We start from the raw sequence: 18748 nt of genomic DNA, 5'->3' as shown, positions 1-18748 counted from the left end.
TACTATGTTTTTACATTTGTCTAATGTTTACAAGAGGTTGATGTGGTTGACATACGTCCTGGCGTCCATCATACTAGACTGAATTAATAGAGAACCCAAACAGAGAAAACAGACAGACCTATGAAATGATAACAGTGTTAGTTAGTGTAAAAATAAAATACAGTTATGTATTGTAAATTTGAATAAGTGAACTAACCGTACACTCTGAACTGTATTTGGTTACTGGAGTACTTAGTTACTGTAAAACTTTTTGGATTCTCTAACAGTGAGTATTTCTTTCCTCGTCATGTGACACCACATATGGTGTCATAAACAGCAGACTTTTGACAAAGCAAAGGTGAACATCAGCTTTTTGAAACTACTGTAGATACCAACATGAAGCACCTGTTCAAAAAAAAATTTGGGCCAAAGTCTAGGGAAACATTTCCGAAATCACCCCCCAAAACTTTTAAAAGCCTCCAGAAGTCTGTTTTCAAGAACTTGTGCAACAATTTGGAATCTACAGAGAGACCGTGTTGGTTTTAATGATGCCAGAGATGTTTTGCCACTTCTTTCAAATATCACCCGATGACACCGCCAAAGTGTGTACGATCCAGCATGAGACATTTATGTTTCTACAGTGATGTCACCCATTCATTTGTGAATTCTCGTTTTAAAGCATCAAGTTCAGCATTTCGACCATCTCCATCTTGGTTTTTGGAGACAGAAGTGACAAAATTTGGATGCGAGAGTGGAGCTGTGCATGAGCGAGGTGTGGATCTGACTCGGTGGTGACACCTTGCATTTAGCCTACTATGTTGGCCAGATACAGACTGATGTGTCCTGGGGTGCCCCCACATGTATTCACTCCTACAGCCAAATAAAACACAAACGAGTTGAGAGAGCAAAGTCTGGCTTGTTGCAACATCAATAAATAAATAATCTCATGATGTGAAAGAGTAATCAGCAACAAACACATTATATTTTATCCAGCATTATTGTGTCTTGCAACTGGACTTATTTAAATGAGAATATCCACAGGTGTAAGATGATGTATTAAGACCATTGCTGGTACAACTGGACATTTCGCAGGAACAGAGAAACAAAACTTTTAGTATTCTTGTAAATACTGATTACTTCCAGGGGTAGTGGAAAGACAAAATGAGGTTTGGAAAAAAATCTATTACCAACACTGGTATTCTGCAAAACCTATCAAGTAATTATTCAATAGTGTATAATCACCTGAAAATAAGAGTCCAGTGTGTCACTGTGTTTTTGTTACACTAAAATGAGCCATTTATGTCTGCATACGGAGTGGGTCCTCTTCCATGGAGCATGCAACGTTGTTTCTACAGTGGCCTAGAGCAGACAAACCAAACACTGGCTCTAGAAAAGGCCATTCATGTTTTTGCATCAGCCACCATAGTTAGCAGCCCCTCTGCATGAATCAATCAGCACTGGAAAAACAGATTTTTAATGTGAAACTGCTTTATTCAGTGTCTTTGCCTGCCCCACTTCCTGAATAAGCTGTAGCAATAAGAGGGCAGAATAAAAATTACACAATAACCTGTACCTGTCATATAGTGTGAAGTAAATACATCTTCTGCTTATCGTCATCACTAATCCTGCCAGAAAGCCTTTTTGTCCTCCACAGTTGACTTCATGTTGAAAGCATATGATTCCAGGCCGGTCTTAACAGACATCTTGTCACGCTGGATGTCATCTTCCAGTCTGCTGCCTCAGTCAAGACTTTTTGACTGCTGTGATCGCCGACACAGGGCAGCTGTTGATCCTTTTTCTCTGAGGTTTTGTAATTTCTTGCCGTATCTGCTCAGTATCACATAGCAGATAAAGTGTTATTTGGGGACGGACCTAACTGTCTTTCAATGCCTAAACTCATCTAATGCAAACTTTAGTACTTGTGCAAGCACACTCCAATCAGATCATTTCAGAAATGAAAACCAGTAATGGCTGTAAAATCTAGGGGTCGACAGATAATGGCCTGGCCGATATTATGAATTTTTAGGGTTATCGGTATCGGTGATTTTTTCCACCAATATGCCGATATACAGTTTTGTTTTCCTTAGCTGCGCTGTTTTGCCCATGGCATGCTTCTCACTGCCTACACGTACCACTCTAGGCTCTTAAAAGCAAACTCAAGACCTACCTTTTTAGCCTGGCTTTTGATTGAGCTCTCCTTTATTTTATTTTATTATTATTTTTTATTGTTTTTCATTTTATTTTTTAAATTTTGTATTTATAATTATTGTGTATTATTTATTCATTTTTTTGTTATTATTTAGCTGGCATATTCTTCAACTTTGTTACTTATTTATTTTTAACTTATTTAATTTCCTATTTATTGAAAGATCTAAAATTTCGTTCTTTATTCTGAGTTTTTATCCTGACTCTATTCTGTGTCAACTATGACTTTTACAGCAGACATATATGGGTTGTAAATATCGGTCATCGTTATCTCGGTTTTATAATAATTGGTATCGACATTGGTTCTGAAAAAAACATATCGGTCGATCACTAGTAAAATCTGCATTCTTTTTCACAGAAGGGAAGTGGTCATACAATGAATGTATTACATTAGTTGTAGGTCCTCCCCTCTTGGGGAAAGTGGCGCTGTTAGAAGCGTACCTGGTCAGCCCCATGTATGCTAACTACCAACAGCAGACTCAAAACTGTACTGTCAGTACTTAGTTGCTTTCCATCACTGGATTTTACACTTTTAAAATTGCACTGAAGTGTTGTTGGATCAAAAAAAAACATGTGCATTAATATAATATATAACGTATGTCTTTGATAATTACATACTCATATTTTATTTCCCCTTGATTTTGGATATTTTACATCCCATTTCAGATTAATAAAACTTTATCTGAAATGTTTTTAAGGATGAAAATGTCTACAGAGAGTCAAAATTTTCCCTAGACATTGTGTTTAGTCAACTTTTAAAAAACATCTATGTGTGATACATAACTTTGGTGCATCAGTGTGTTTAAATGTGTGACACAAGCACTTCTTACAAACCTGAATACACTCCAAGTCATTTTGAGTTTGCCTTTAGCGGTGCTACTCTGCAGTACCAGTTTACCAACAGCTGCATCTCCCCTTTGATGTTGCATATGCAGATATGTACTTGTCATGGTGGGTTCATTCCAGCATCTACTTCTGAGGACATAATGCATGGGGCCATCCACACACAGCCACACACAGCCACACACAGCCACACACAGCGACCTTCTGGAGGAAAGCGCATTTAAGACACCATCCAGCCACTGACCTTAAATTGTAGGATAATAATAAATAACAGCAGCATCAACACCAGCAAAGATTTTAAATACAACACACCAAAATCCTTACTTAAACACTCTTTTATTTTACAATAATACTGCCTGTGTGGGACAGGTCATTAAATTATTACATTATTTTCAAACAAACAGGCACATTAACTCCTTTATTGTGGCTTATTCACCTATATTTTTAAAAATCGTATTCCATATCCCTGTAGTTTTGATTCAGAGTAAGCACTGCAATAATTACAACACCTCGCACAGCTGGAAAACCAAAACTACACATATCTTCAAATCAACCGACATATAAACAGTTCACTACCTTACAGGTTTTGGCGAATAAAAATCTGCGTTCAGTGCATAATGTGCATGGCAAGGGAGAAGATACATTCATCACCAGGTTGGCCACAGCTGGCTGCTTCAGTCCTCGGTGTCGGAGCTGTCTGCTGGGTCTGTGTTGTGGGTCAGCATGTAGTTGTCCATGTCGATGGAGGGGCAGTTGTGGATGGAGTAACGCAGACGCTCAGCGAGGATTGCCTGGCTTGTGTACGGGGGCAGGCGAAACAGGAAGAAGCAGGTCTGTGCAGTAGGGAGGCCGTTGACGGGCTGAAGGTGATAATATGTGGAAGAAAATTATTGTTTGGACTATAAATATGGTTTTCCCTGTAAACATGCTTGTTTTTTTATTAGTAATAACCTCACCCTGTCAACCTTGATGATTTGAAACTTCTGTGTGATATCAGCGGGGTTGGAAGGCAACCTGGACCGGCCAGAGACGAAACGTAGGAACAGCACTCGCTCCTCATTGGTGAACTCCTCCAAGCTCTGCCAAAACCAGCCTATAAGCTGGTGGCTCTCTGTGATGTCACGGTAACGCACCAGCTTCTTCAGCATCTCAACTGAGACCTCTGGCAGGCCGCAGACCAGCTGCTCCAACTGCTGTGCCGTCAGCAGGGAGAGGAGGGGCACGGGGATGATGGTGGACATGCCCTCTCTGACTGCTGCCACCTGCACACAACAGAACAACATCAGCTTTGATACTTCTGAGGACGCGATAAAGGGAACAACAACAGCACAACAGACAGGCTGTCTAGTGAGCACTAATGGAAACTGGTGGGCACACTGGGTGTTTAAAATGGATGAGTTTCAGATACAACAGAGAGAATCCACACCACAAGTTTTTATTGTACAATAATACTGCCTGTGTGGGTAAGAACTGTTTGGTAAATATAGTAACAAGAAATTTGTTTAAAGTTTATTTTTTTTAAACCATCCTTATATAGAAATAATATAGAGCAGTTTGCATGTTCACAGGTTATGAAGTGACAGTTTAAAGGTCCAGTGTGTAAGATTTAGAGAAATATATTGGCAGAAATGTCCCCTTTTAGATATAAAACCACTGCTTCATTATTTTATTCTATTAGACATTTGTGTGAAACTTTGACCACCAAATTCTGATCTGTTCATTCAAAGTTCAAGAAATTCCTCTGATGTGTTCCAGAGTTACTGTGTTCACGAGAATGGAAAGGACAGACAGACAATCCAAAACCATAATGCATCTGACCACAGCCATCACCAGTGCAGAGACATAAAAGGTGAGCACACATTTGCAGATATTGGGTTAGCAGCCTGTCTCCAACAAGCCGAACAGAGTTGGAGAAACATTGATTTGTAACATAAAATGGTTTTATTCTGTGATTTTCCCTGTTTAAATCCCACAGTCAATTTTGTTTGGAGAGGAAGAGACCTCTAAGAGACCTGCGGAGACCTCTGCAGATGATGTGGCTCACTGGGGAGAAGTTTCAGCTGGTTGTAATGTTCAACCCTCACCACTAGATGCCACTAAATCCTACACACTGCTCCTTTAACTGGTCTGCTAATTGCACCCAAATCATTCTCTAACAGTTCAAACCCTACAAACCTGTGAATCCATTTCATGCAGCCTGTAGTCCAGAGCTCTCTCCACATATTCAGTCCGGCTGGCGAAGGTTAGTGAGATGTTTTGACCACCAGGAACCACAGGTACCAGCCTTCCATCTGCACTGTGGGCCATAAACGAATCCAGTGGAATCATCTTCAGAGGGTGACATGGCAGGAGTGAAAAAGGGTTAGTAAAGACAAAGGAAGTGAAAGGTTTGGAAACAAAGAATGAAATGGCAGTGGGTAGACTCTGCAATAAGACAATCTGCATAGTATCTTACCACATGGAAATTATCCTCTGTGATTCCACTGTTTTCCAGGTGAAGGATGCCTTGAAGGGTGCGGTAGGTGAGCAGGTCAACCTCCTCCAGGTCAGGACCTCCCAATGGCATCGAGCAGAGCTGTTTCCACACCCAAGGAGCCAGATGTAAGTCCAGAGGTTTCTTGGTGCGGATAGCTACAGCCATGAGGATGCCCAGGAAGCGGAACTGGACCATGTGATCCTCTGAGAGTGCTGCTGGGTTCAACAGGAACCTGTGAGAGTAGTCAGAGAAGGCCAGAGATAGGGAGTGTTTTGAGAATCTGACACAGGTACAGTTGGTTATTATTAAAAGATAACTACAAAATGCGCACCTATCAGTGTTGCTGCCCACATCTGCAAAGCTGTTGGGAGTATGAATCAAAAGATCCACAACACCAGACTGCAACTCCTGGTGAAAACACATTGTAAATTGTTAATTTACAAAAAGCAGAGAATATTCCAGGCTGTATTTTTATCATTTTTATAGCTGTCTCTGTTGCTCTGCTGCTCCCTTCTCTGTGCGGTTTCCATCCTACCTGGCACATCTCAGTGATGGTGTCATCAAACACTCCTCCGGCATCGTCAGCTCCCTCGCCGACAAGCTTGACCTTCCAGGCTCGTGATGGAAGCCGCAGCTCCAGAGGATTCAGGCTCACCACTTGCTTTGCAATCTGCACAAAGATGGGCTTGCTCGAACGCCCTCTGTGGGAGTGTAAGGGAGGGGAGGGGGTCATCAATCAAAGTTTTCATAAGCAAACACTGTCTGACATAAAAACAAACTGAAAATTGCAGTATGAAGAAAACATGCAACCAAAGTGCCAGATGCAAGTCCTGAAATGCAAATGAGCCCTGCTGTCCAACTGGAAACACAGCCAGTTATTCTGGTCACCTCCTGTTTTCCACCAGCTCTCCTCTGAAGACACACAGATTGGGCAAAGAGACTGAACATCACTGTCAACCTTACCTTGTGGAAATCCGTTTCACAGTGATCTGTGGCCCATACGTTTTGCCCTGGGTCATTGTTCTGCCGATGGATCGTACCAGAGGCAGAGTGTTGACCTTGGGTGATAAAAGACCTCTGAGATCACCCCGGATAATGGCTGTCGTCCCTGAACTATAGCGTGATGTGGACACCTGGATGGAGGGAAGGACAGGGAATAAAATTGGAGTAAGTAAATGTGGCATCACAATAAATAAAGGATGAAGATTAACAGATAGCATGGGTATGATTATAAGCAGGAATTCAATTATCAGTTTATTTAAAAAAGAAGTCAGAAAATGGGATCAAAGATTACCGGATTCTTGGCATCCAGGTTGAGCAGCCTCCAGGACTTGTACATGAGATCAGAAAAGTGGTAGAGTACCCTGAGGCGCATGCTGAGGACATCAGGGCTGCAGTCTTTCAGAGTGTTGTACTGGGGAGGAACTGACTGGGGAAGACCAAGCTGGAAGCTTCCAGAGCCACCTGGAGATAAAGATTACAGAAAGGAGATCCGAGTGTATTATCCTTCATGGATCATAGGTTGGAAGAGTATCTGTGTGTGTACATGTACTGTAGGTATGTGTCTGTGTACCTGAGTTTTTCATCGAGGTAGAGGGGGTGGTCCATGCTGAGCTGTGGCAGCGACCAGCAGAGATCTGTCTGATGTTTTTCCCCTGGAGGGTTGTTATGAGCGTAGGCTCCTTCACTGGGTTGGAGTGTCCAAGGCCAAGCTGGAACACACACATAAAAGACAACACAGATGTGCAACGTAAGCAAACTTTAGATTTTCAAAGTGTATGATATTATAATAGACGATGTTGGTTACCTGTCCCTCACTGTTGCAGCCCCAGGCATAGACGTCTCCAGTGGAGGACAGGGCGAGCACATGTTCACAGCCCACAGCAATGTCTTCTATGAAGAGCCCCTCCAGAGACGGCACCACCTGAGGGCAGGATTTATTCTTCAGCATGGAGTCTGGCAGGCCGATCAGACGCTCTGAGTGATGAACAGAAGGAAGCTGAGTAACACAGTGGCATACACAAGTGTGCTTTTTTGTGCATGCAGCTTTGTGCCAAGTAAGTTGGTGAATAGATTCAGAAACATTTTCAAAAGAGCATTCACTTCATTTCAAACACGAAACATAAATATACTTTTAACTTTGAACATCAACACTTTTGGGCATAGTAGCAAAGTAGCATACAGTTCAGAAATGTTGCATGTTATGACAGATAATAGTCATCGTCGACCCAAGAAACAAATAAGATGTTTATTACTTAAAAACCCAAAGTGCTGGATTTGTAATGTTTGGACTCAGCTAATTTTAAGGGTCCTGACACAGGATGCGGTGTGGGTGTGTGCCACATTGTTGGCACTTGTCGGTCATTGTTGGCTGCTTTTCGGCCAATTCAGCGTGTTGAATCAGTGTTGGTGAAGAGAAACGATTGGAAGGAAAGTAAACAACTGAAGTCAAGAGGGAGTGAGATTGAAATAAACTGATTATATTCGGTAAGATTATGTTTTTAGCCACGGAGATCTTTAACGTAAATGGTTCGTAATTGTTTGTGTTATCGTCCTCTTGTGCGCGGAAAATAGAATTCAACACCAGGTTGTGATGTTAATGTCTTTACTGGCTAACTAGCATCTTAAACCCACACTGTTGGTCTTCCAGTTTCCTTTTGAATGACAAATACAGACTACCGCCACCTGCTAGTTTTTGGGGAGTTTTTCCTTATCCGCTGTGAGGGTCCTAAGGACAGAGGGATGTTGTATGCTGTAAAGCCCTGTGAGGCAAATTGTGATTTGTGATATTGGGCTTTATAAATAAAATTGATTGATTGATTGATAGTGTACAGACTTATTTTGTATGTGTATTTTGCATCAAAAAAGACACTGTTGCAGACAGCAACACAACAAGTGAAAAGCATTTGTACCTTTTTTAGATGTATTTACAAATGAGATTAAATCTTCATGTGATTGTGTTTTTAAAGGGTAATTTCCATTTAACACTTTGCACACATAAGGAAAACACTACGGGCATTTCAAAAAGAAAATAAATGCAAAGCAACATTTTTTACAATCCACTCAACAATAAAACATACCTTGTCCAAATGTGTAAACATGTCCATCACAGGCCAACGCCACAGAGAACTGAGTTCCACAACAGATCTTTTTAATTCCCTTATTGCAAAGCTGATCCACTTTCTGAAATCAAGAACAGACACAAATAATATTTAATGAAAACTGTATAAAAGCACTAAGTAAATAAATAATAAATAAATACTAAAAGCAATGGATACAAATGAGGCAATGATAAGCATGGCTTTGGATTCTAACCAGATAAACTGTGCAACATATATAACATGTGTTGTGTCTTTTGAGGATTCCTGAACATGAGCCTTCATCATTATTAACTTACCTGAGGGTAGTATTTTGCTGTAGAGGAACCTGTTCCCAATTTGCCATAATCCCCATCTCCAAACGCCCACACAACCATGCCATCAAGGGATAGCACTAGCGTGTGGTTGAGACCACATGACACCTGAGAAAGGTAACCAAGTTAGCTTTGTTGAGTTATATTCATCATCAGAATCATTTTTCTGATACATGATTTCTGAATCACCATCTGAGTTTAAGAATTAAACAAACAGAATCTATTTCTTACCTGTCCCACATGGTATCCCTCTAGGGCAGCCACCCTTTCAGGCAGCATCTTGTTGGACGTGGACCTTTGACCCAGACGACCAGATTCCCCACTGCCGAAGGTGAACAGTTTCCCATCTGCTGTTACAACAGCTGAGTGCCGAAAACCGCAAGCAAGCTTGGAAAAAAAGAAAACCCCATATGAAAGTTTCAATTAAACTGATTTGTTTTATGTCTAACACTTTAATGTTTGGTTTTCTTTGGAACTTTTTTTGATACCACAGGAGTTTAAAGCACGTTCATCTCTACCTGAACGACCTCTTCTCCTTGTAAGGCCTCTATCTGTTTGGGCCTCCTCTGCCTTTCACTGTTCCCGTGGCCCAGTTTTCCGAAATCTCCATCTCCCCAACTGAACACCTCCCCAGTTTCAGTCAGAGCCATGGAGTGTCCATCTGACCCACAGGACGTCACCAGCTGAGTCACCACATACCCTGCCAACAAATCAAAGAGTCAGTAAAGCTCAACTTATGAAAGGAAGAATGAGGAAAAAAATACACACTTGGGCCAAAGCAGAAGCTACCACACCAAATTTCAATACTGTAACAAAAATAGATTGTCCCCCACTTTTCTATTGTGGAAAAAAACATGGTTTGAGGCAAGAATGAAAATTCATCACAACAGCAGAACAGCTCCGACTTGGGGCCCTTGATGAATACTGTACCTTGAAAAGCAGAGATGATAGTGGGGACATAGAGATCATCAGAATTCCCCTGGCCCAGTCTGCCATATTGTCCTTCTCCTACAGCCAGTACTGTCCCATTGGACTGGACCAGGAAGGAACAGTTCTGTCCACACACAACCTGAATGACAATTTAACACATCCACAAAGGTGGAGAAAAATTAGAAAACAGTAGTAACCAAGGGCAACGTCTGTGTCCTGAGTGAAAAAGTTGCTACCTGTTGTGTCTGTAAGAGTGAGGGTGCAAGAGTAGGCACCATGAGGTTGGTTCCCATTCCTGCCAACTGTCCGTACCGTCCGTTCCCCCACAAGTAAACCTCGCTCTTCCCCCCTAGCTGCCAGTCCTAAGAAACACAGCAGGTAAAGCAGAAATCTTAATCTACTATAACACTCTCCAGCTTACAGAAAAGACAATCTCAAAGTGCAGACAGATGGTAAATTAAAGGGAAATCTAATTTTAATTGTGTGTACTGTTTCAAAATGGCCAAGCTGTTACCTCTGGTCTAGCGGTGGCCCATGACATCAGCTGTTCATCCATCTTAAAGCTCCACTTACTGTTATCCTAGAAGACAGAGAAGTCACTCAAGAGATGCCTTCATTGAGGCGTCTTGTGTATATTTCAGTCAAATTAAATTCCTGAAATATTTTCAGCCATTTCCTGAACAGACAACAGCACAAAGGCGATTATCACCACTCACCAGTGCTTTGGTGATTTCAGTGGCATCCACCTCTTGAAACTCTGAAATATTAAAGGACTCTGGGAACGCAGTACCACTGGCAATAGCCTCAGCACTGCGGACAGTGGTGGCGTATGTGGCGAGCCAGCTCCACTCTGATGGGCAGGAGTGGGCATCAGGACTTGTGTGGTGTGGGGGGCGTGGGAAGCGGCACAGGTGTTTCTCTAAGGACAAACCGACAGTCAAGGAGGCCAGGCTCTGCAGGAAGGCACTGTGGACTAGCTGGTCACCTGCTGCCACATGGGTCTGCATGAGGGGGAGAGATTCAAAATCATGTCTCAGCTAAGGCCCAGAAAACAACACATTAACAACTCTGAAGGAGCAGTTCACCCCAAAATCAAAAATGGATGTTGTTCCTCTTACCTTTATTTCAAACTACACCTGCCAACCGTATCACAAAAACAAAAGGAAGGAAAAACATGTATCTTAAATTTTGGGGTGAACTGTCCCTTTAAGTAGTTGTAGTAATGACCCGCTCATAGCTGTACTGCTCTTGCAACAGCAAGGGCAGCCTCTCCAGGAAGACGGCCAAACAAGGTGCCCGATTTAGACCCAGGATGTTCTGGCTTCTGAGGACCATACGACAGGAAGCTAGCACGTGGTTTTGACTCATCCAGTCGGGGGTGCAGCAGATCAACAAAACATCCTGGGAAAGAAACAATGACAGATCAGAGCTGTAAAGTGACACATGCAAGAGGACATGTTGCATCTGCATCTTTAAGTCACTTTTTTTTTGCTTTTATAGTAATAAACTGGTATAAAAAATCATATTAGTAAAAGAAGAATGAAGAAAAGCACTGTGATATTCTGGTTTCTCTAAAGGAGCAGTTTTTGGGGAATGTGCTTTTTTGTCAAAAGTTAGATGAGAAGATGATGTCTGTGTGCTACATATGAAGACAGTTAGCTTAGATTGGCATAAAAGCTGGAAACAAGCCTTGGAAATTGAAGTTATGAGTAACCTGAATTACCTTCGACCTCCCAAAGCAGGCAGCTACACACAAGTTTGGTATCCAGGTGGTATTGACGACTGAACCCAAACCTGTAACAGTTTGCAAGACTGAACCATCCTGCAAGATGCACAGAGAATGAAGAGAATTAAAACTCTGAAATGAGACCTCTGACAGGTTTATGTTAGAGTAGCACACTAAAATGGTTTAATAGTCTGATTATGTTGATTGTTAAGTAAGTAATCTTTGCACTGACTTCAGGTCAGTCACAGTGAATGTTCTTTTCTGACCTGTAAGGACCAGATGTTGAGCAGTCCCCCTATCCCTCCAGAGACCAGAGCCAGCCCGCTGGAGCAGAATGAAAGAGACTTCACTGCCGTAATGTGGCCATGAAGTACTAGCACACACTTTTCACTCCCCTGCTATAAAAGGAAACAGAGCTGTGTGATTACATGAGCTAAACTCAGAGGCAACAGCTGCAAACACAAAACTGCCACATAACATCCTGATAAGATTTTATAATACCAAAAGTTTAAAATATTAGTATACCCAGGGCTGTAAAAAGGATTTCCAACAGCCGATCCAAACTGACCTTGACATCGGTGCTTTTATCCTGGCCCTGGGAGTTGTTCAGTATGTTGGGCAAGGATACAGAGGCACCCCCCTGTGGCAGTGTCCAGACATGCACAGAGCCATTCTGACAACCTCTACAGAAACATGGAAAGAATTAAATGAGAATTTATGAAAAACATATTTGAATAAACATTCTTTTTGTGCTGTAGCATTGTCACCATTTTTGTTGTTAATATTAAGAAAGAGGCAGAACATTCAACAGAGGAAGAAAGAAGGATCAGTTATGTAAACTCACACAGCCATCATGAGCCTGGGATCAGGTGCTCTGCCAGCGAGTGGGCACCATTCGGCAATAGTGACAGCGCTAGTGTGAATGAGGGAGTGGAGGGTCACCCAGGTGCCCCCAGAGCGTCCCAGTATCTCCACTACTTCTGACTTCCCTAAACAGAGCAGTAAGTGTCCTGTGGGGTCCCATTTGAGAGAACTCACACTATCCTGTTGAGTGAAGGGAGGGAGAGTGGAGTGGTCGATAAGAGAAAAGAAGAGTGGAAAATGTGTAGACAGCAAAGGCAATCACAGCTGTTTGTCTTTTGTTGTTGTGTTCTGGAGAGCATTTTTATATACAAACCTTGAAGACAGACAGCACTACAGGCTGCTCATTCTCATAGGTCTCAGTTGTGGCCAAAAGGATCTTTCCACTGGGGTAGCCCACTGCGAAAGGCTTGTCCTCACTGTGCCAGGCGACACACTGGGGAGCTAGGAGAGATCAGAAATTTGGGAAAACTAAAATTACTGCCTCAGGGTTGTACGCCTCCACGAACCAGTCAAGTTGCAGTTTACATCCAAGTCTGCCCAGATACATATGTAGCCATGACAGTTGACAATGCTTCACATATGAATGTTGCAACAAGGAGTCTACATATTCTGAAAGATCTTTACAATCGACACAGTTCAAGATGGACACCCAGGATTAGTGTCACCAATTCTGTATCTGACACTGATGTCATCCCCTCTGTTCCTGAGATATGACACTGAGTAATAGCCAGAAAAGTGTTTCTGCAGAACATTATGATGTCACAGTGAAGCTGACTTTTGACCTTTTAGATATAAAATGTCATCACTTCATCATTTTATCCTATTACCCTGGGTTCACACTGGACGCGGAAGTGCCCCGATTTGTTAATTGTCGTGCAGCCGCCTGTCAGCGGTTGCCTGGCTGTGTGTATGGTTGTCTATGTGTGCATGAGCGTGTGACTGTGTGTATGGCTCTGCTTGGCTCTCTTGCTCTCTATTTTGACACAAGTGTCAAATATGTGGAAGCATGGGAAAAGAGGCAGACTGTAAGCAGAAGGAAAAAGCTAGTAGGGTTGTGTCCACACCAAATACTGCATTAAGAAGTGGATGTAGCTACTGTGAGGTCACCCTACGCACATCACACCAATCAAATGAGCCCCTCTCCTCGCCCTTAAATGCGCCGCGCGAAGGCATAATGAGAGTTTACTCAATTCGCCATGGCAGAAGAGAGCAGCAGCATCAGGCGGCCAAACTTCTCCCAGGAGGAAACTGATGATTTGGTCCGGGAGGTCCAAGCTCGCAGTGTCCGAATATACAGAACTGCGAGCAGACCTCCACGGGCTGATGATGCAAAGGTAGCCTGGGAGGAGGTCACCACAATTGTAAATCAATGTTGTGTTTCTCTCGTGCGCGCGCGCTCTCTCTTTCTCTCTCGCAGTCTCACTGTTTCTTTTCTTTTGACTTTTCTAAGATGACAGATGCTGAATATATACTCCCTATCTGATGCTGTGGCTGTTTGTGGTTGGCTGAGAGGGATGTGAACTCATTAGTTTGCAGCTGTCTTAATCAAATCAGGTTGGGTTTCCATTACGCGTGCCAAACGTGCCAAACGGTGCCAATCCCCTTTGATCTGACATCAGATGTGACGGGACAGTCGATACAGAGATACATACTCGGTCTGCCAAACTACCAAACTGAGTGCGCCTCGGTTGCGCTGCTCGAAACTAGCTCTGCGCAGGATTCGCCACCCTGCGCCACCCTGTGCTGCACCGGGAAACTAGAGCCCCTGGAGTTTCCTGCTTGCTCCACACCTAAAGATAACTCCAGGAAGACACTGCATCCAGCAAAGAAATAGTTCCAGCATGTGATGGCCTGTAAACCAGCAACTTGTGCGTACATCTCTGTTTGTGTACATATAAAATAAACAAGATATAGTGTGTACTGAGCTGTAGATTCTGTTAGAGTAAGAAGGTTTGGCTTTAAACAGTAACAGTGTGCGCAGCAGGTTCCTCACCCTCTTTCCTGTGGCAATGGGTGAGTTCGGTGCTTGTCACCTGCAGGTCTATCTGCTGCATTGTGACCTGCAGCCAGCAGAGGGAGCCGTCCAGTCGACCCAACAACAGGCTCTCAGCAGGTCTGTTCTTACTGGCCGTTGGCTGGTCAAGAACCCACAAGCTAAAGGTCTGAGCCCAGCAGAGGGCTGTGATCCGAGACACCTGAGCCTCCACATGACAGTGGGATCCTGTAAAGTACGAGGAAAAGTTCAAATTGTAGAAACTACTGTGCTCATTATTAGGCATTTTACAACTCTTTAAAGTCGCTCTCTACTCAAAAATGTATTTAGCTTAATGCTACTTCACTAAAACATTAAAGTTTCTCTGTGCTCAGAAATCAAATAAATCTACTGGACTACAAGCTACAACATTTTGTTTTGTTACATCGCTGAGAATTTATTACGTTAACGACTGAAACAAGAAATATAATTAACTACACTTATTTTTCTTTCATAGCAGTAATGGAATAAGAAATAATCCAGACTAGTTAAGAGACAGTATAGCCAGACTTACCCCTGATGTTCATGATGTTGATGTGTTTGTTCTCTGGGGCAGCCAAAAAGTTTCCTCCCGTACTCCAGTATACAGGTGACATTAGCTGACATCGAGCGGCCCTCTCACTGCTTGATCTGTCTGTCTTACTGGAGAGAGAGAGTCAGAGGAAGGAAAAGCTTACAGGTACAAGTACTCCCAGTTTTTTTGACATAGCAGCCCCTCTGTAAGATCTTCAGAAACGTCTCTTGCCTCATCTACAAAAACCAAGAAACTTGCCATTAACTTTTCATAATATGTGTGGAAGTGATCTCCAATTTAATGATATAAATATGGATGAATAATCTTTTCAAATTAGCCTAACACGTTTAAAACTCTTACTGGACAATACAGTATTGACACAAGCAGACAAACCTGGTAATGCAGGAGAAGGTGGTCTGTAATTCCACTGTGTTCTGGCTGATGCTCCACAGTTGCACCACCTTGTCCTGAGAGCATGTAGCCAGCAAACTCTGGTCACTGTTCCAGGAACAGCTGGTCACCTGAACAGAACAGAGATAATAAAAAGCTTCTTTTTACGTAGTAACCAGAGGTGTCTGGTTATAGGTTGAGAAATGCCAGATCTGTCCCCAGCCCAGCTAACATTGAAATGTGACAGAGGCCAAGTTCTCAGTTGATTTTTCTTACTTGTCTATTTCTCAAAGAATGTTCTAAATAAAATGACTACTAAAATAGTCCCTGTCTTGCTGGATGTTTTACAGACAGTAATTCTCATTTCCAACCAATTGCTGCTCTGCACAGGAATGATTAGCGCTATAATTAAAGGCTCAATGGGTACAGCACATATCATGAAGGCTGATCGTGCATTCATGTGGTGTTGGAATAATCAGAAAACAAGTCCCCCGACTGGGAAAAATCACACGAACACCCCCTCAAGTCGTAACAACAACTCAGAGAGGCGGCCAAATTTTTGGTACACGACTTAAGCGAGCTGACGCTATAGACCCTTTATATGTTTGTAAATAGAGATTACGTATTTTGTGGGTGGAGCCAAACTGGTCGCAGACAGGGACAGTAGTGGTGTGAGGGTGAGCACCAAATTAAACATAAAAAGCACTGTTATTTTTATATTTCTCAACCGATTGCAATAAATCGTTTTTATATCCATGGGTTATGATCTATGTGTACTAGGAAAAAAAAGTTTTGTCTCCAGTTCTTTGCTCTCTATCTCTCTATCAAAATAAACCAGAAATGCCTAAAAAATGTTTCAAGCTACTCATTAGATTGCTGTTTTGGAGTGCTGTTAAATAAACATATGCAGTGTTTACATAAATAATGGATGCGCTGGCTTTAAAAAATCTGAGTTTCTAAGCTAAAGTCTGAAAAACAAACCAAAAAACATCTCATCCTGTTGTGAGAACAAAGGAAACACTATTTAGTCAATAAGGTTACAACAAGAAGGGTATAAACAACACTATTCTGTTTTAGAAGTAAATGGTATAATGCAGATTACAGTGCAAGTCCCTCACCTTGTTGTAATGTCCTTCCAGCCTCTTGAGGGGACATTTGCGCAGGTCTCCAGCCAGGTCACTGTACGACTGGGGCCTATGAGGACTGTCCCTTCCCGTGGCAGCCAAAGCCTGCACCAGCTGCTGTGCTGCCCACTGGCGGTGTCTACTGGTCAGCCTGGCGGACAGGACACATGCTGCCAACGCATTAGCCAGCTCCAGAGGGCTCACTCTGGCACTCAGGTGGGGTAAAGGGGAAGGAGGCAAGGACGAAGAAGACACCCCTTGGTTTCCTGGATCTAGGTCACATATGCAGAGGAGAGCTACTATGAGTAAAATCACAACATTTGAAACACTGTAGTAAGTAACTACACATAACAACACAACTACTTGAGTAAATTACTTCCTCTCACCAGTGGCCTCGTGGTCAGTCTTATCTGGGCTGTAGCAGTGAACACCCTTCTCAGTTAGCAGGGACACCAGATTCTGTGTGACCAGGAATGTAGGTGGCGTCTGCTCATTGTAGCCGTTCTGTTGCTGGGCTCCCTGGACTGCAGCTGCTAGACTGGAGCTAAGACATCCTCTCTGCTGCGGGTTAGTGATGGCCCCAATGTTCACCCCTGTAGCTGCTGCCATTAAGTCCTACAGGCAGTAACATTAACAATGTATTTTAGAATTTCCATCCATTTGCTAGCAGTTACAATGTTCACAATTCAATAATCCTTCAAATCCAGGATGATTACATGTTTAAATGGATCATAATTTCATCATTTGTTATTAGTAGGGCTGAAAAATAAACCAAATTTATTAATTACTAAGATTGTACTGACCTAAATTCACTCTCATTGCAGTTTCTAATAAATACATGGCCTGATTCACATACAAGTAAACTAAGAAAAGCTACGACGACCGTTATATAACCAGATATTTTTAGAGGTCTATAAATAATTCAGACAATTAAATAAAAGTAAGCAGCACAAAAAAAGATGTGTAATTTACTGATGTATTAAAACATTATTTCATTTATTGTCATCAAAGACAATCAGGACATTTTGTGATATAGTTCTGATATAGTGATATAGTTACTGTGCTGTGATTTTAGATCATATCTCCCAGCACTAGTAATTAGCATTTGCAGTATTTATAATGAGTGGATTAACTGAAGAAAACTGACCTGAGTGCATATCTCCACTAGCTGCCTGTAAGCAGTTGGGCTGTGGGACACCACACTGCCGATGGCTGAGGTAAGGAAGCTGAGGCAAGTGGAGTTGTTGCGCTCTGTCGCCACCCCCTTCGCACCTGGGTGTCTGTCCATACAGGTGTGAGCCCTGCCCCCAGCTGCTAGAGTCATTAAACGCACCAGGATGCGGATATCTGCCAGACCCAAGGACTCTAGTCCGTTAGAGTGGCTACACACTGATGCGCTGGAAAGGAAGACAAAAGAAGAGTCTTAAAACCACAATAAACTGGTGAAATAAACTGATTAACAATACGAAATACTCTGGTCAAATGTACCTGGAAGCAGTCTGAGACAGTGCTCTCATCACCATGCTGTAAGCTAGCAGAATCTGGGCTGTGGAGGTGACTCTTCTTAAAGCTTTCAGTCTGTCATGAGAGTCCCTCAGTGATACTGCCTGCTGTCCAAGACTCAGAGAGGTCTTCTGCTCAACAAGGGCATTCCCTGGTGAGGAAAAACACATATCAAAGGGGATGCATTTATGGTAAATCACTGGACTAATTCCTGATACATCTCGCTAAACTCACATTTTATACACCATCTTGCGTGGGCATGCAAAAAAAGTCAAAATACTGGATCAAATGGGACAACTGGGAGTACATTATGTGTACTTCAGATGCCCAGCTATGATAAATGAGTGATGAGTCACTATGCTGCAGTAAGTTTGACTGTGGTTGGACTCTTTTGCTGCCAACAAGCACAGAGGGAATGTGGGTGTGTGTTACAACAAGTGGGCTAAATCTTTCATCAGAGACTTACAGAAACATTCACTGCAGCATGAACAAGAGGACAGTTAGCTGCAGAGTAATTGCGACCTAATGCTGCTAATATGGCCTGAAACTCATATTTAGAGGTTTGCGGATGACAGAATATTAATTGTGGTTGTAGGTGGTTGGTTTGGTGTCACACTATCCTTGAGTCAGGGTAGACCTGCAGAAAAAGTGACTCAACAATCATGCAGAGGTAACGTGGACTATTTTTTCACATTAAACAACTTCATGTTGCAAAATGATGAATTTCAAAATTCCATACCCTAATTTCCA

At 42.5% G+C, this 18748-nt stretch overlaps 1 protein-coding gene across 11 annotated transcripts in view; it reads right to left on the bottom strand.

Moving 5' to 3' along the window:
• Positions 1–3344: 3344 nt before the first annotated feature.
• LOC117269219 (putative E3 ubiquitin-protein ligase HERC1) overlaps positions 3345–18748 on the bottom strand; it is a 55775-nt gene continuing 40371 nt past the window's right edge. For 9 of the 11 annotated variants that reach the window (XM_033646102.2, XM_033646103.2, XM_033646105.2 and 6 more), the window contains exons 50-80: positions 17984–18149; positions 17643–17892; positions 16882–17110; positions 16490–16767; positions 15375–15502; positions 14982–15109; positions 14429–14656; positions 12749–12876; positions 12416–12615; positions 12140–12254; positions 11838–11969; positions 11569–11667; positions 11073–11246; positions 10562–10846; positions 10360–10425; positions 10082–10207; positions 9846–9984; positions 9434–9615; positions 9147–9302; positions 8901–9023; positions 8584–8686; positions 7311–7480; positions 7077–7215; positions 6798–6967; positions 6467–6636; positions 6039–6204; positions 5835–5911; positions 5483–5735; positions 5203–5355; positions 3984–4289; positions 3345–3887 (exon numbers count right to left, since the gene is read on the bottom strand). In XM_033646102.2, coding sequence (XP_033501993.2) covers positions 3702–3887; positions 3984–4289; positions 5203–5355; positions 5483–5735; positions 5835–5911; positions 6039–6204; positions 6467–6636; positions 6798–6967; positions 7077–7215; positions 7311–7480; positions 8584–8686; positions 8901–9023; positions 9147–9302; positions 9434–9615; positions 9846–9984; positions 10082–10207; positions 10360–10425; positions 10562–10846; positions 11073–11246; positions 11569–11667; positions 11838–11969; positions 12140–12254; positions 12416–12615; positions 12749–12876; positions 14429–14656; positions 14982–15109; positions 15375–15502; positions 16490–16767; positions 16882–17110; positions 17643–17892; positions 17984–18149 — 5225 coding nt within the window. In that variant the 3' untranslated portion in view covers positions 3345–3701. The remainder of the gene's footprint in view (positions 3888–3983; positions 4290–5202; positions 5356–5482; positions 5736–5834; positions 5912–6038; positions 6205–6466; positions 6637–6797; positions 6968–7076; positions 7216–7310; positions 7481–8583; positions 8687–8900; positions 9024–9146; positions 9303–9433; positions 9616–9845; positions 9985–10081; positions 10208–10359; positions 10426–10561; positions 10847–11072; positions 11247–11568; positions 11668–11837; positions 11970–12139; positions 12255–12415; positions 12616–12748; positions 12877–14428; positions 14657–14981; positions 15110–15374; positions 15503–16489; positions 16768–16881; positions 17111–17642; positions 17893–17983; positions 18150–18748) is intronic. The other 2 variants (XM_033646098.2, XM_078162351.1) reach the window with 1 other exon arrangement.

The sequence above is a fragment of the Epinephelus lanceolatus genome, chromosome 19 (assembly GCF_041903045.1).
Source record: "Epinephelus lanceolatus isolate andai-2023 chromosome 19, ASM4190304v1, whole genome shotgun sequence".
In the NCBI taxonomy this organism is placed as follows: Eukaryota; Metazoa; Chordata; class Actinopteri; order Perciformes; family Serranidae; genus Epinephelus; species Epinephelus lanceolatus.
Note: the sequence above shows the minus strand (reverse complement) of the source record. Positions and strands in the feature narration are given on the sequence as shown.